The sequence below is a fragment of the Poecilia reticulata genome, chromosome 7, assembly GCF_904066995.2.
Source record: "Poecilia reticulata chromosome 7, P_reticulata-male-v2, whole genome shotgun sequence".
Classification (NCBI taxonomy): domain Eukaryota; kingdom Metazoa; phylum Chordata; class Actinopteri; order Cyprinodontiformes; family Poeciliidae; genus Poecilia; species Poecilia reticulata.
The window spans coordinates 15257349-15274298 of record NC_088836.1 but is presented as its reverse complement, the minus strand read 5'-3'; the positions used below and the strand labels follow the sequence as shown (position 1 = coordinate 15274298).

Below are 16950 nucleotides of genomic sequence, written 5' to 3'. Positions count from 1 at the left end.
TGGGCTGTTTTGCCGCAGTGATTGTTACTTCAAGTGTGCTATAAAATGACCCACTATTGTGTTTAAGGGAATGAAAACACTCTGGGAATAACCTGGTAAAAACACTCAAAGACATGAGATTCAAGATTGAAATCTGAAGAGTCATTCAGTTATTTTACTGACTTGGTTTGGGATGACTGTGGAAACTTTCAAAGCAGACAGCAGGTGAGAGGCAGGATAGAAAACGGATAGCTCAGTCGTACTTAGCGGAATAAAGATTAAAATTTCAAACAAGTATTTCTTTAGAATAGACAATGCAATGGGATTAACAAAAAGGGGCCTAGTTTGGTTAATCATAAAAGGCCCTGCTGCTGCCCAAATGTAAACACCATTCACATGGACAAGATTTAGTCAATAGCACGTATTCAAAGCATTTTATGAAGAAGTTTCTGATCCTTGATACAGTTTTCTGAAGTGAGTTTCAGAAATGTTTCTTATCTTCACTATGTAACGCGTAGCTGTGTTTGTCATGGTTCCATTTATTTAAAACTTTAAATTAGCATTTTTCTTGTGCCAGTTTTTGATTTATGAAGACTGAAGCAGACCCTCTACACCTGTCATGTTCTCTTGTCTTTCCCCTTTAGGAAACACAAGAGTCTCTTTTCACGTGATGTATGTCAGACTGCATCAGAAGGACGGTCCATTTTCTCTGGTGAATAAATCAAATTTATTCATCTGAAACCAATGGAAGGCATTAATTACCATTTTAAAAACCCTGGGAATGCCAATTAGTTTTAAAAAATGTATGTATAGATTTCAAAATGCTTCATTTGCATTTATGTGAAATGAATTGCTTTTATTTCAGGATGACATTCTTCTTCTCTTTCAGCCTGTCTAAAAACCATACGGCATTGCTGCTCTCACTGCTGTCCTGTATACCTTTCCTTTCATTCTAGCTGATAACCTTTTATTGCACATCACACCTGACACTTTTCTCCACCCATTTCATCCTGTCTGAACACGCTCCTTCATCTCTTTTCCACACTCTCCATCGCTCTGGACAGCTGACCCTAAGTATTTGAAGTCCTCCACTTTCTTTACTTCTACTCCCAGTAGCATCACTGTTCATCTTTTGGACAAATGTATTCTGTCTTGTAGCAAGTACACTGGTCTTCCTCAACATCTGGATGAGACTGTGCTACTGAAAGGAAAGGTTACTGTTATAAATCTTTATGCAGGCTGCCAGAAAGCCTTTAGTGCATTATACTGAGCTAAAGAAGTGATAACGTGTGAGAAGAATAACTGGAGGAGCTGTTCTTTTAGATGGTCAAAAATGCTCAGCTTCTCTGGAAAAATGTGCTTCCCATCTTAGACGTTTCTATAGCCTCTAAAGATGTTGCTCTGAGAGAGAGCAGGGCGAATCCCTGGTGGTGCTTAAGATAGCTGGCCAGAGGACAGTTTTTATGTCAACACGAAGGGGAACATTTGTGCTCTGCTGCTTGTTTTTTCAGCTTCCTTTGTGCTTTTTCACCATGAAAAGATCCAACACGAGCTTTGCATGTCGCACAGTGCTTAAGCTATGGAGCCGTTGATCCCTTCACGGAGCATTAGTCTTTTGATTGTTCTTCCTTTATAAAGCATTTGTCAAAGACAGTTCTGAAATGTTTAATGTTTGGTATTTTTGTTGCCATGCTATTTACTTTTTGCTGCTCAGCAGGAGAGAGCGACTTCTTCTCATCATCAGGTTTCATTTATAAAGCTTTTGTTCCCTCTGTTTAGGAACCCAATTAGCATTTATTTTTGCCTTGCTTTTAAATATTGCTTCTTGCTTACAGATCCCTCGAAAACATGATGAAACAAATCTGCCTGTAAGGAATATCTTTTGCTCTTTACGATTGCTTCTTAGATACGATACAGAACGTTTTTTTCATTACTATTTTTATTTGCATCCTAATCCACCAAAGTAGCTTTCTTACATTCAACAGCTTTAGTTTCAGGTTCATTTTCTTATGAGCTGATAATGGATTTTATCTAAACCTGTTCTGTTTCCAGAGAACAGGTATAAAGGCACTTCCAAGAAAAGCCATAAATCTCCCAGTGTTATCTTTGACCCGGCTGAGGTGCAGATTGTGTGTGCGTGCTCTGGAACGACTCGTCAGGGCAGCGTGAACAGTGCGTCTCCGAAGCAGCAGCATTTCATTGTTGATTTGGGCCATCGTGTGGAAGAAAAGACAGCCTTAATTTAACAGCTATTCACAGGACGTCTTGACGTGAATTCAGCAGGTGGCACGCAGCAGCTGCTGCAGGGAGGTTTTCTGCCGACGGAGTGCTTGCTGAGTGTCTTTGTGGTCTGTGATGAAGTCTGAGGCTTTCAGGTTTACTGCACCCAGGGAGCTGGATGCTGCCCCATTAATCCCCTTACACTCCACCCAGGCCTCATTGTAGGTGTCAAATTTGAGAGAGAGGCATGTAAAGCTTCAAAATAGAACTGCAGTCTGAGGTATTACATTTACTGCCTCACCATGTTCTTTTGTGGCTTTTTATTTCCAAATATCATTATTTATGATGCATTTTCTTACTAATTATAGAGGTCCTTGTAAAATCCAACATATTCTGCAAATGCCCACATTCTCAAGGGAGCATGTGGCAATTAGCTGTGTTGGCACCCAGCAACGCGTAAGATGTAAATCTGTGGGAGCATCACTTTTCTCTGACTCCTCAAGAGGACTGAAACATTCAGCACCTTGGCCGTGCTTTTGCGAAGCAGTACGTTTACTTCTTTTTCTTCTAGCCTGTGCACGAGACAGGCTGAAGTGATGTCAAGTGGCAAGGGATGAGTGGCTGTCCTAAATGTTTGCCGGTGGGAAGAGGTGTCAGCTTAAAACAGGGGAGACGCGTCCGAGTTGTCAGGATTTAGCATGTCATTAGTTGTTGACAAAATAACCGTGCACTAGAGGAAGAAAACACCAGCAATCACCTACTGGGCAATATATAAATAAATTCAATTTGATTAGTACATAATGAAGTAAAATGGGGGAGGAAAGCTTATAAATTACTGTTATTAAACAGGAATTAGCTTAAGCCAACAGAGCACAGGCACAAAACAAAACCAAATTGAAAAATTAGGTCACATTTAAATTTCCAGATCTTTGGTAGTTTTTCCAAAGTCGCTCTATTTTCATCCGACTGATGGCTTCTTCCACTTGCTGTTGTTGCGTCAGTTTTTTACATCTAGGAACAAATAAAAATGAACACTGAGAAATTGATGGAAATCTCAATTGGATCTCTAAATAAAATATGTCTGGGCCAGAGGGAAGTCTGGGCCTCCCTTCTGAAGCTGCTGCCCCCGCGACCCGACCCCGGATAAGCGGAAGAAAATGGATGGATGGATAAAATATGTGACACAGACACCTAAACATTACCAAACCAGGACAGCATTTAAAAGAACGCTACCAGCTGTTTGAGGGGCATAATTTTAAACTTGTAAAACTGCGGATAGGTTTTATCTGAATGTTTTTGCAGCAAGCACCTCGACAACACGCATCACTGAATGTCTTATCATGCACAAGCAGGAGCCTCATCAGCCAGAATAAAGGTTTCCATTCAGAGGTGGAAAAGTGGCTCCAGAATAGGAAAATAGCATAACATACCTGAGTCTGAGGGCTGACTCTTATCTTTATTTTTTTATTTTTTTTCACTACAAAGGTTGCCTGTACTTTTTTATGTGTTTTTCAATCTCAATATGTTGTAATCACCCACTAAAATGGATCTATGACAGGAATACAAATGTAAATATCAACAAAACTATGGAAACCAGTGTGCCAACACTGGGATTTGCAAATCAAATGTTGCCTTTAGGAACTTTGGATATTTCTCAGGAAATGTCACCGCGTTCCAAAAAGAAGAGGCACTGAAATCGTTTCTCTGAAATTTATAAGTACCTGTGAAGCTGTTTTACTTTGACAACTGTAAGATACGTGTTGTAGAGAATTTAACAGGTGTTGAAGCAGAGTTTTCTACACCAGCGAGGGTTTTAATTCACAATTTTCTAACACATTAGAACGTTCTACAAGATTCAAATGCTTTTATCAACAAACAGAAAACACATCTTTCCCTGCATTGGCTGTCCTTTGAGAACACATTTCATAGGTTTTTATTCTAATGTAAGTCTGATTAACTTTCCAATAAATAAGAATAAATATCAGATACTTTAAGTTTTCGGTCATCACTTGACTTTACTGGCAACAAATGGCAGATTTTCTCGTGTGATTCTTATGGAAAGATACACATTGTCATGATCTTTAGCAGAAAACGTACAAAGAGAAGGAAGCTGAGATTTCAGACACAAGAAACATTCCTGTTGTTATGTGGCAGTTTGGATTGTAGTTTTCTTTTCATCGCCTCAATTTTCTCTACTGCTAGCTGCCCTGCAGGAGCAGCTTTTTGATCCCATGCAGGCTGTCACACCTGTTCCTCGTCATGCCCATCACCAAGCTGTGTCTTCCTTGGATTTTCTTTCTGTTACCTGATTTGTGTTTGCCAGTTGGATTATGCTCAGATCAATCCCTATTTTCACTGAAGAGGTAATCGATCATCTTTTATTATATATCACACATCTCACTGTTGATCCGTTAGTCTGCTCTTAACTTTGTCTACAATAATATATGTCCTTTGTACATGTCAGGGTTGATCATTATAGATTGGACATGAAAAAAGCACCATGCGGAAAGTATTTAAATAAATCCTCTTCACTCAACAAAATTGCTCCATTCACTGAAAGCTGAGTTTAATGTGTTATGCTTATTTATCAGACGGTATGCTGGTGAGGAGAAAATTGTCTGAGGTCGGATACTTTTGAAATTAATTAAAGTGATTATGTAGGGAAATTACTGGTATATATATATATATATATACATACATACACACGTGAGTCCTTTTTACAACTTTAGTACAGTAACCCAAAATAATTGTAATAATTTCTGTCTGTCTGGTACTACTATACAAGGAGTAATTTAAAAAAGAAAGAAAGAACAAAGCAGCATAACACACAGCTAAAGATACCAAAGTGTGAGGATGTTAAGCACGAATCACAAAACTCAAGCACTGATGCATAAGACAGTGGCCATCAAGACAGAAGTAGTGATAGAAAATCAAAGGAGGTTTTAGTTGATAAAGTAAACATGCATGTGGAAATGCATCCACAAGCATGAAGAAGTCAGGAGAGCATAACAGACCTAACAAACCAGCACCGTACCCAGGAATTTAAAAGCACACTGCGGTAAGACGAGTCCAGCTGTAGTTCAACACAGTGGAGAACGACGGCTTGTGGCAAAAACATTACAGTTCAAAAAACAAAAATGTCTTCTGTGGTTCTCAACAGCATATGCATGTGTGCTAGCACATGTCATCTAAACCGATTGCTTCATTGTACTTTTATTCTAGCTACTAAGAAGCTATAAAAGTATGAAGTAAAAATACTGATGTTCAAAAGCTGATTTGTCATGAGTTGTTACAAGATAAATCCCATTAAAAATAAAGTGATGTTAGACTTTTAGTAAGTGTGGGTTGCTGCTGTTGATGCCGTCATATGTAATGGAAATGCTCTACACTGTCCAGTGTGCATGTTATGCAGTTAAGGTGTCATAAATCATACAATGCAGCATTATTATTATATTTTTTAGACTTCTGTCTGTAGTGGTGCACTTATACAAGGCCTTAATAATTGAATTATTTCATTGTCAACAATTAATGTAAAATAAATGTTATGAAAGTATTGTTATTCAGCATGATTTATGCCAATTTGTACCAAATAAACAAAAACTAAGCTTCTAGTTGATTTTCTTGGCTTTTTCGGTCAAAACACTTAGAGGGCGAGTGACTTCACCGTTTCCAGGCTCTGCACAGGCCTATCAGTAATCCCTGACATCAGCAGGGGGTTTGGAGAGATTCTCTCACCAAACATCCCTGTTTTGACCAACAAAGACCTTTTGTGTGACGACGGCTGCTTGTTGTTGATGTGTTTCATTTTCACTATCAGCTCGAGCTTGAAGTGGGGTGTTGTGGTAAATTTCTCGGACAGGTTGTGGGTCAGGAAGCTAACAGCCCGGAGAAGAGTGAAACTATGACGTCCACACGGCTGTTTTTTTTTTTTTTTTTTTGCAAACAGGAAATCAATAGATAGTCTTTGTTCACAGCAGGACATGAGACTCAGCAGTCACCACACTGGCCACCTTATCTTAAATCTGGGTCACACGGATAATGTGGAGTTTAATATTGTAAATGCATTTTACAGAATTCAATAATATGCAATATCCCGAGATTAACATTAGTTTTAATGCTATTCATTTTTTTTTTTTGAAAAGGGGAAGTCACTGCTTTTGTGAATGTAACTTTTTATAGAGTCAAGCTGTTCAAAATTACATCCAGAAATGAAACTAATTGTACTACATTTGCATCTTCGTTTTTAAGGAAACCTGTTTATTTGAAAATGAAGAGAATCACTGTTATATGCTGCTCATTTCCAGAGAGTTTCAAATTAATCAGAAAGTCAGCCTATTGTCACTGACTAATTTTCCTTATAGTTCCAGTTTTTTGGGGGGTTTTTTGGAATGATGGTAGCATTTTTGGTTTTGCATAATAAAGCCCCGTGAAGAGAAGATTCTGATTAATGTGTTGCGACGCAAAGTTTTCATTCTGTCCGGTTGAGCAGTCCTCCAAGAAGACCTCAGCAGTTCATCACTGGGGCTTTTTAATGACCGAGTAATAATAGTTTTGAGCTTAGTTCAGCAGACAATGTCTTTCCTCATTAAATTGTGATCATGGTTCATTGCGTTGTTCTTCATCCGAGCACATGAAATAGCCATAAAAATGTTCTTGTACATCAAAACAAAAAAGCTTTATGTGCTTTATAAAACTCTCCCGTGTCACACTGAGGTCCGTCCAGTCTCCATCACTCACCACCTATTCAGCCATGAAAAGCATAAGCTTCCCATTTCTACAGGATGTCTCCGTTTGTTGGCAATCAGCACACCTGGCTTTTTGAACAGTTCAGCAGATAAGACTCAAAGAATCCCCAAAAGGCACACAACACTATTTTCAGAATTTAACAAGATTAATATTACTTGTTTTTGTTTACATGTTAGCACTAATTTGGCAATTTTTCAAGAAATTGTGACTCTGAACTGCAATGGACTGGCGACCTGTTCAGGGCTTACCCCGCCTCTCGCCCGTTGACAGCTGGAGATAGGTACCAGGACCCCTGCCGACCCCAATAGGATGAGGCTGTAAGAAGATGGATGGATGGATGTGACTCAGAAACAAATAAGACCTCTGTCTCTTTAAAAACTCCTGCTCTTTCTGAAACGCCGCCTTCATCACAACTGTGCACCTCTATTAGCCTTTTAGCAATGTTTTTACCAGGATTGCATTGAGCAACATCTTGTATAAAGATGAATAAGGAGCTCAGCAGAAGTGCAGTTCCACCAGTTGTTTGCCAATTGTTGCTGGCTAGTCTGAAGGAGCTGAGATGGGGTGGGACGCTCTGCTAGGCATAAGCTCTGCATCGTGAACATCGCATCCCCGAGGAGGAGGAGCTGCGCCTTGAAGGTGGCTCCCAGACATTTTGAGAAGCTGAATAGTTGCCATGGGAGATTAGGGGATTTCTCAAGCATGCATTAAAGAATCAAGGTAACACTCCCAGTATGTTTTTGATGAGGAAATAATTATGTAAAGCTCAAAAAAGTTGATTTACATGATGCTGGCCTTTTAATAAAATGAACACTTACACTGTTAAGCATGTGGAAGATTCATCAGGCTTTCGCTCAAATGGAAGCTAATGGCATAAATATTGAAGTATTAAAAAAAAAATCTTAAATGAAGCTACAGACAAAAAGGCTAAAAATGATTTGCACATCTCTTTTCTATTTTATCAGGAAAGTGTTGTGTCTGTTTGGCTGGGCTGGTAATTATTATTTTAACATGTATCTCAAAGTAATGTAGGAAATCTCATTCCTGAATTTATTTTTCTAAAGCTGGACTATTTCAATGCTGAAGATGCTTGTGAAAAAACAAAGTATGTTCTACAATCATAATTGTCCCAAACAATTAAACTGCGGCTGGTGCAGATTGACTGCGAGCACGGGGTGACGGTGTTGTGCTAGGAATTCACAAATAAATTAAACAAACAATATATACATATAAATTGATATAATGTATGTATGTAAAACAAATATGTTGTACTGGTGCCCAGGCAATCGTATGCAAACAGGTGTTTGTACCTGGATCCAAGTAAATCTGTGATATCACTTTTATAGGTTGCATTGTTTTTGATTCTAGACGCCACAGAAAATGTTCACTGAACAGCAGAATCTGGTTCACACAGCTGAAGCACTCTGCACTTCACTGGTCATTCAGCCTCAAATGGCAAAATCTGACAAATGTTTACTGAAGCGTTTCTTTATGTTCACATTCTGCGGGCATTAAAGTAAGTCTCACTGAACCTCCTGTCACATGAGTGATTCAGAGGTGCTGCAGAAATGCTTCCCGGGAAACCTGAAAAGTATTGTGTCAAGAGTGTACAGTAAAGCCCAAAATTATTCAAGCCTCTGACAGGTGTAGCTTTAAAGTAACCTTGGTGGAAACCTTAGACTTCAGCCTGATGGAGAATTGTTTTTGCTTCAAAACTGATAGTACTATCACTGATTTATTTTTGATAGTTTGAGAGAAACTTTTCTCATTTGTTGTTTAAATGGAAAAAAAAATGCTGAATTTAAAAAGGCCAGGGGTATGAACAATTTAGAGTTAAATGTAAATGCATCAAGCCACTGCAGGAGCGTCTGAAATCCTTTATTTCTATTGTGCACTTTTGTCCTCGGTGTGTGTTGACAGAATTCAGAAATAAACTATGTTTAGGCGTCTGGAAACAAAGTTAGGCGAGCGTCCCCCGCTCTGGTTCACCGCACTATAACAACATTTGCTCAGACGGCTCTGTAATTTAAACTAAAAAAAAAAAGAAAAAGTTGGAAGAGGTGAACCTACAGTATCTAATTGTCAGCAGTACTGATGTGTTAGTTTACAACATGTGCTCTACGATGATTGATTTTTCCAGCCATGGCTTGGATCATGTTCATTATGAGCTCCCAGATGAGTGGGAGTTAGCGCGGGGCGGCCATATGGCTGCTACCTTCCCCTGTCTGCATTGGCTGACCTCTATAGCTAACTCAAGCAGACAATTTTCACAGCTCAAGTATTTTCAGTTCTCCTGCCACAACTGCCTCTCCATATAAATGTTTACCCCAATGTTGATATGTCTTTTTCTACAATAATTAACTTACCAAGTGTAAATGCTGCCTTCCCGCTCCCATAAAACATCTGAGTGAGTAAAGTGCACCATCTGTGACACCTTTCAGTATGAATGATCATCCCTGCCTTTGCTCAAAGCTCGCGCCTCTCACTGTGAACACTAAGCAAGATAAGATACTGTGCCTCTCAGATCGTACGTAGGACCGGATCAAAGAGTTATCCGTATTTGTTTCATAAGTGTCTTAGAGCGATAAAGAAAGTATTTCGCCTTGACCTTAAAGTAAGTTCAAAATTCATTGCAGCAAATTTCTCTCACAATGCAAAATTGTGAAAAATTGTGAAAAGCATAAGCTTTAATTTAAGTGCTTGTTTTGAAAAGGGGATTAAAACATGCCATAAAATAACAGATTGTAAAATTAAAATCACTGGGGGCACAATTACTGCTACCCTAATGTCTTTAAGTAAATATAACTCAATTCATTTTTAACTTTTTGTTTTACTATATTAACTTCTAATTCATTAGTAACCCAAAACTTTTTGTTTTCCTGAGGTATAAATGTGATCCTTATAAAAGTGATGCAGTGACCCAGTTCAGCATCATTATATTTTTAACCGAAACCCATTTTTTACCTTGGAAAGCAAAGAAAACTGCAGAAAAAAGTGACATCTGGGGGTGGGGGGGTCACCAATACTCCAAGAATACAAAAGATACAGAAACTGGAGAGAGGAAGCAGAGGAAGTTCACCACCAGAGGAAGACCTACTACAAACAACCCTACTTTGTATTGCCTTTGTATTGTTTTGCCTTCTGATGTCCACGTTTTGGTGTGGCCTCTGTTTTCCTGGTTCCGTCCTTAATTCTTGACTCTTTTTGTTATGTGAAGTTAGTCCCTGGCCCTCACTCACAAATGCAACTCGTCAGTAATTACTCTCCTCTGTTCTTCTCAGCTCAGTGAGTCAGCTGTCAGTTCCTCGTGTTATGCTGCCTGCTATACCCCGTTTCTCTCATCCCTGAATGTGCAAATTTCTTCACTGTTTCTGTCATGATCATGTCTGTGAGGTCAGAAGACAAAATGCTTTTGCAGGCAAAAGGAAACACCAAGCATTGGGCCACCAGCGATTCTGTTAAACACAATGAACTCGAATAAAATCTCTCGTATCAAAGATTGGACATGGTGAGCTACACTGTAAAAAGAACCGTCTCTAATTTACGGTAAGATACCGGCAGATGTGGTTGCCACAAAATAATTTTTCTTTTTTTTAATTATTTTTACAGTGTATTCAGTGTAAGAAGACACTGTCACAACAACTATTGATCATTCTATTTTTAAAGCTTTTTACACATCTATGTGCAACAAATATGTCCACACCGGTATCAATCTTTAGCATGTACCACATGTGGACACATATCTCAAACCATTGCATGTCTTTGTGTCAAAAATGCAAATGAAACTGAGATCTTACCAAGAACAAAAGGAATCTAAAAACTTCAAATTGATCCGTGTGAACTTTCAACCATCCTTTATATGTGTCATGAAACAACAACGTTTTCTCTTATAATCTGTTTTTCTGTTTCATCTCATCTGTCAAAAATTGCCAAATGAGTCACAGTTCTATGGAAAGTGTAAAACACTTGCACTTGTCGAGGCCCGTGGCAGAGAAATATCCTCGGGGAGGAGAGCGAGACTTCCTCTGGGATGGTCCCACAGAAAGTTGCACAGAATTTCTTGAAATATTAGTTACGGAACAAACCATCCCTCCAATGAATCCACCCATTACATGGAACAGAAGCCGGTCGAACAGGCTCTGATAAAAGAAAGCAGAGGCAAATGAAACCATTTTCTGGAGCTTCACGGTCACTCCTAATAAAAAAAAGAGAAAGGAAAACACACAGAGATAAAGAAAGCGAGGGACGAGTGAGAGAGAGAGAGAGAGAGAGAGAGAGATAGATAGGTGGGGGACAGAGCGCACTGCCGTCTGCACAGGAGCTGAGTCTGTGCGCGCTTTCCTGTCAAAAATGCGCAGGCAGCGGCGCTATTAAAACGTGCTCTGTCAAACTAAAAGACGTAGGCTGACAAAACGCCCAGCGCCCCCTCGAAGAAACCGGAGCCAGTGGGAAGGATGCTGCGCTTACGAGAAGCAGGTGTATCCAGACAAGTGGAGGGGACGCAGGGAACCGAGCGAGAGCGACCCGCTGGAGCCGCTGGACAAAAGCACCTGCTTCAGAGGAACAGCCCGCAGTCTTCGCCGCTTCTTTCCTTTTTTTAATAGCTGGATTTGGTCCCTCGAGATGTACATCTGGCATCCAGAGTGGGGAATAAGGGCGCGATGAGACTGAGACAACTAATTTGGAAAACACCTTAGGGGACAAGAGAAGAAAACAAAGATAGTGTGTCCGTCTTTGTTGATCACAGAGACCTGCTGACATGCCCGGGACGGTCTCCTCGGCGCCGCCGCTCTACATCGGCATGGAGGTGCTGATCGCTGTCGCCTCCGTGATCGGGAATGTGATGGTGGTTTGGGCGGTGAAAATTAATAAGTCCCTGCGAGACACCACGTTTTGCTTCATCGTCTCCCTGGCTGTGGCGGATATTGCGGTGGGAGCGCTGGTCATCCCCCTGGCCATCACGGTCAGCATCGGACTTGAGACTTACTTTTACAGCTGCCTGCTCGGGACGTGCACCATGCTGGTGCTGACGGAAAGTTCAATCCTGGCCCTGCTGGCCATCGCGATTGACCGCTATCTCAGGGTCAAGATCCCGACCAGGTAACGTAGGTCTTTCCTCTCAACGCGCGTGGGAAGGACGGGAGGAGGTCGGGGGTGAAGGTTCAAGTCTGACTATTGTTTGCTCCATGTGGGAAGGGGCGATGGTGGTCGTTTCTTCACTCTAGAGGTCAGAGCTACTACAGCTCTCTTCTTGGGCATCGATTTGCACGGGGTTCGTGTTTCACTTCAGACTGCCGTGTTTAGCTCCACATTTGGGTAGATTTAGCTCGCCAGAGGATTCGTGAAAACCAACAGGGGCCATGCTGAGCCCGCAGCAGCCTGGGATTTTCTGTTTGTCCCGTCTGAACAGGGCCTTGCGGAAATACAGACCTGATACCACTGAACTCAGCAAGCATAACCCTCAAGGTGCTTAACACAAAGGCGCACATTAATGTGAGCTGGAAGAAAAAGAAAAGCTGACTCATTAATTAACTAAAAACAATAAGAGAAATGGGTCATGCTTGGGTTCTAACTCCCTGAGTCAATGCTTTGCAAACCAATCTTTTGATACATTGCATCTACAAGTATATCTTCACTGCGTTGCATATCAAGGTGTTTTGTTTGTTTGTTTGTTTTTTGTTTGGCCTATTCTTCTTTGCCAAAAAGCTTTGACGTTTTGGTGCAGACAATTGAATACAGTTTGGACTTTGACTGGGCCATTGTAACACATGGATTACAATGCATCTCTGGCTTTGTGTTTGAGGCTTTTTGTCTTGCTAGATCGATCCTTGAGAGCTGCTGTCCTGCAGCCTTTACTGATGAATCCAATGAATGCCTCATTACCAGGCCTGTGCAGAGCTGAATGACTGCTGAAGAGAGAATTCAGGCATTTGATTCAGGTGTGTTGGGAAAAGAAAGGTATCTAAAAGCTGCAGGATGGTTGGTCATAAGGACTGGACTTTGCGACCCCTCTGCTGGAAGATTTTAGCCTCAGGTTTTTAAAACCACTTTTAAGTTTTTCTGATTGCCTACTGTTAGCTTCAGCTAACCTGACCAGCTTTCATCATGCTGCCACCATTGTGTGGATGATATGATGGCAAATATTGCTCTTTTTTGCCACAAATAGTTTATCAAAAATTTACAGTTTCACTTTATCTGCCCGCAGGTTTTTTTTTTTTTTTCTTGCACATGTTTGCCCTTTATCCTACTTAGTTTTTGATAAACTGCAAGTGGAACTTCTTCTCCAGAGTTACCATTGGCCTATTGGCTGCTTCTATGATTAAAGTTTTCCTTTTCCTGCCAGACAGTGTTGATCTCAGGTATTTATGTTTTCTTCCATAGATCTATTCATCATCACATCAACCCTTACTGGTTTCCCTGCTACAGAATAGCAACTTGATGCTGCAGTCTCTGTGTATGGTAGGGATTACGTGTTCAAGATGGACATCCATCTCTTCGTAGGCTTAGAGTTTCGGCAATTGTTTTATAGCCAAATTCTGCTTTAAACATCTTTGCAACTTTAACCTTGACCTGACTGCTGCGTTCCTTCATCTTTATGTCGCTGCTGTTTTCTAACAACACAGAACAGATTTACACTGACAAACACACATACTCTGATTATTGTATTTACCAGGTGACTTCCTTAATAAATTGAAAACTGAACTTGAAATTGGATATTATGGATATTATTCAGGAGTATCAGAATGAAAGGGCTATTTACATGTTGATGTGCTGTATTGTATGTAATGTCAGAAATTGTAGAAAAGTTAAAGGGTGTGAATTTTTTTGTAAGGTCTGGATGGATGTGATTTTAATGACAGAACTAGACCAGACCAGGATCATGACTAGGATCTGAAAAGACAGCCAAGTATCAACTAAACGTTGAAATGTATTATTCCTTGTCACCACAGATAATAGCTTGTGGCTCATTACGACACTTTTGGAAAACTTTTAGCTGTTGGCGTCTTATTGCTCAATTAAAAGTACTTTTAATTGTGGTTCAAGTGGAATAAATCAGCAATTTTCAGGGATGTTCACAATCTTCAGTTCTTTTTCTAACAAAAGAAGAGACTAATTCACAGATACACCACAATTATTGGGCATATATCATGGTTTTCGCAGCATTTCCTTTTTAGCTGTGCTGACGCTTGTAGCTTGTGACAGACAAGCCAGTTTCCATTTCCAAACTCTAGAAATATGCTTAAAAAAGCTTAAAAGAAAAAGAGTGAACAGGGCAGCCAAGCTTTCACCGATAATAAACTAAAATCTTCAAACCATTTAAATATTTTGCTCCATCAGAACGATGAAACAAATGGTGCTTTTTGATGCTATTTTTCTTCTCTAAGGAGCGAACAGACTGGTCCATGCGTCTCTGTACCGCTGCATCTCAACACATATGCCCCCTAATCAGGACTAGACACATCGCATGGCACCAGTGACAGTCGGGCTAAAATGCGAGGTCCGGTTTAGCTCCAGGCTCCCTTTTTAGCAAAGGTCAGCTTGTGATGATGCAAACATTTTCTCATCATACTCTGTAAATATCAACCAATGGTAATCTAGACATGATCCAATTACTGCGCTGCATGCTTTCTAGCATCGAGGTGGATCAGATAAATGTTTACATGTGTGCCTTTAGGCTGCATCTGTTTCATTTCTTTCTCTGTAGACGAGAGAGGAATAATAACATTTCAGAGACCCTGAATCTTTTACCTCGATCAGTCTCTCACCATTAATCCTTTACAATAAGTTATTTAGAAGATATAAATCTGCAGCAGAAATGTGAAGTCTGGTGGGCCAAATAATGCATCTGCAAAATTAAGTTACAAAGTTAAGAATCACATATGAAAAACGGAGTATAAAGTGTGCTGATGTTACTTTCAGGGGCGCGTGTCTAATTTGCAGTGCAATGAGCTGCAACCCATCAGCTTAGGGTTTAAAGTGTTCAACTCAAGGACAATGAAATAAAACTTATTCTGGTTGTACATAAAAAATAAATAAAAATTTCAACAAATGTCAAATATGATGTTCAACCAACACAAGATAAGATTGCTAAGTTTAAAAAAATATATGCATCAACTGTTACGGTTTGTGAAAGAAACCATGCACGCTTCAACAGTGAAGACATTTTGATGTATTCCTGGTTTTTCCTGCAGGTACAAGCGGGTGGTGACGTCCCGGCGGGCCGGCCTGGCTGTGGTGATGTGCTGGACGTTGGCGTTCATCGTGGGCCTGACGCCCATGTTGGGGTGGAACAATCTGAAGCGCCTCCAGGAGAACGGCACCATCGGCCCGGACCTCATCGTCACCTGCGGGTTTGAGACCGTCATCAGTATGAAGTACATGGTTTACTTCAACTTCTTCGGCTGCGTGCTGCCGCCTCTGCTGTTCATGCTGGTCATCTACGTGGAGATCTTTTACATGATCCACAAGCAGCTGAACAACAAGAAAATCACCTCCAGCTTCTCAGACCCCAACAAGTACTACGACAAAGAGTTGAATCTCGCCAAATCTCTTGTCCTGGTGTTTGTTCTGTTTGCCATCAGCTGGCTCCCCCTTCATGTCATCAACTGCATCACGTTGTTCTGTTCCCAGTGCGACAAGCCGATGGTTCTGCTCTACATCGCCATCCTGCTCACTCACGGCAACTCTGCCGTCAACCCAATCATCTACGCTTTCCGCATCAAAAAGTTTCGCACTGCGTTTCAGAAAATATGGAAGCAGTACTTCTGCTGCAAGGAGACGCTGGCGTTGGACTTCCAGCAAAGTGACAGAAAAGACACGCCCAACGTGGAGCCAAAACCTGCCGCGTCGCCGCAGCCCGCGCACGTTAGCGTCTTTAAATCGTATCCTTCGCTGGAGCTGCAGCCGCCTCCGCTGGAGCTCCAGGACGAGCAGAAGATTAAAACACCTCAGCAAACTTACAAACTTCCCCCTTTTGTCGAGCAGAGCGTAGCCTGAGTGAAGGAGGGAGATGGATGGCTAAAGAAATAACCTCTTGTGCAAAAGCGGTGGCTCTCTCCTCATCTGAATGTAGTTTGAAGAGAGCGGATCACAGCAAGTTGCCGCAAAGCTCTTGCAATTAGCAACGTGGGTCTGTGGAAGATTGTTCGTCCTCAGGAACAGCATACATGCACAAAACAGTGCAGGCAGCGTACTGAGAAGCCTGCAATGTCTATTTACGTGCTTATCTTAGTAAGATACTGAGCACATGAAGCTTTAACTGTACTATTACTTATGGTGAAGCAGTTTGTGTGAACATTAGAAAATGTGCAATATAAGTTATTGTGGTTTGTCAAGTATCGACATCTCCATGTTACGACTTGCCTGAACATTTATACATCAGATAGAGCAGGGTAATCTTACTACTTTAATACTGTGTACAGACTGACTCTGGCTAAAAAAAAATATATGAATGTAATCGTGTAAATATGAGACGGCATTCACTTGTGAATGCTCGACTTAATCTTCAGGGTCTAAATCGCACAGCGACGTGTGCAGGAAGCAGTGTTAAGGGACGGAACAACGCAATGAGAGTTCGTGTCTCTCCTCTGGAGCTCAGTCAGGCCTCAGGTGTTCCAGCTGCAGTTTCCCGTTGCAGACGAGACGGACGGGGACATAAACAAGCACACAGAGGCTTTAAAATTTTAAAAGCTACATGCAGGACACTTGTAGCAGCTCACAGGGGAAAAACATAAGATGCTCTTAGATCTCATGTTTGTTCAGTCTCCACGTCAGAAAGCTGCGAGTGACGTTTTCTTTAGCTCCTTGTCATCGCTACATCACGACAGTTTACCATCACCAACTGTGGCTTTCAGGGCCTTGTTCAAATACTCAACCGAACACTGACTAAATTCTGAAATGTCAACCTGAAGATTGTGAGTTTAACCTGTAAGCTTATTATTTTGCATCTTGCCAAACTGAAGCATCTTCAGATTCATAATTAAACTATGTTCAATGCCTCTTAAA

The 16950-nt window shown here is 40.8% G+C and overlaps 1 protein-coding gene across 2 annotated transcripts; it reads left to right on the top strand.

Moving 5' to 3' along the window:
* The first annotated feature begins 4264 nt into the window (after positions 1 to 4264).
* Positions 4265 to 16950, top strand: adora1b (adenosine A1 receptor b). Of its 2 annotated transcripts, none has more exons than XM_081608965.1 (2): positions 4265 to 4562; positions 15138 to 16950. In XM_081608965.1, exons 1-2 carry the CDS (start codon positions 4459 to 4461, stop codon positions 15940 to 15942), a joined length of 909 nt encoding a protein of 302 aa, XP_081465091.1. In that variant the 5' UTR covers positions 4265 to 4458; the 3' UTR covers positions 15943 to 16950. The 2 variants fall into 2 exon arrangements, with proteins under 2 accessions (XP_081465091.1, XP_008411744.1); XM_008413522.3 differs by lacking the exon at positions 4265 to 4562 and adding an exon at positions 10801 to 12045.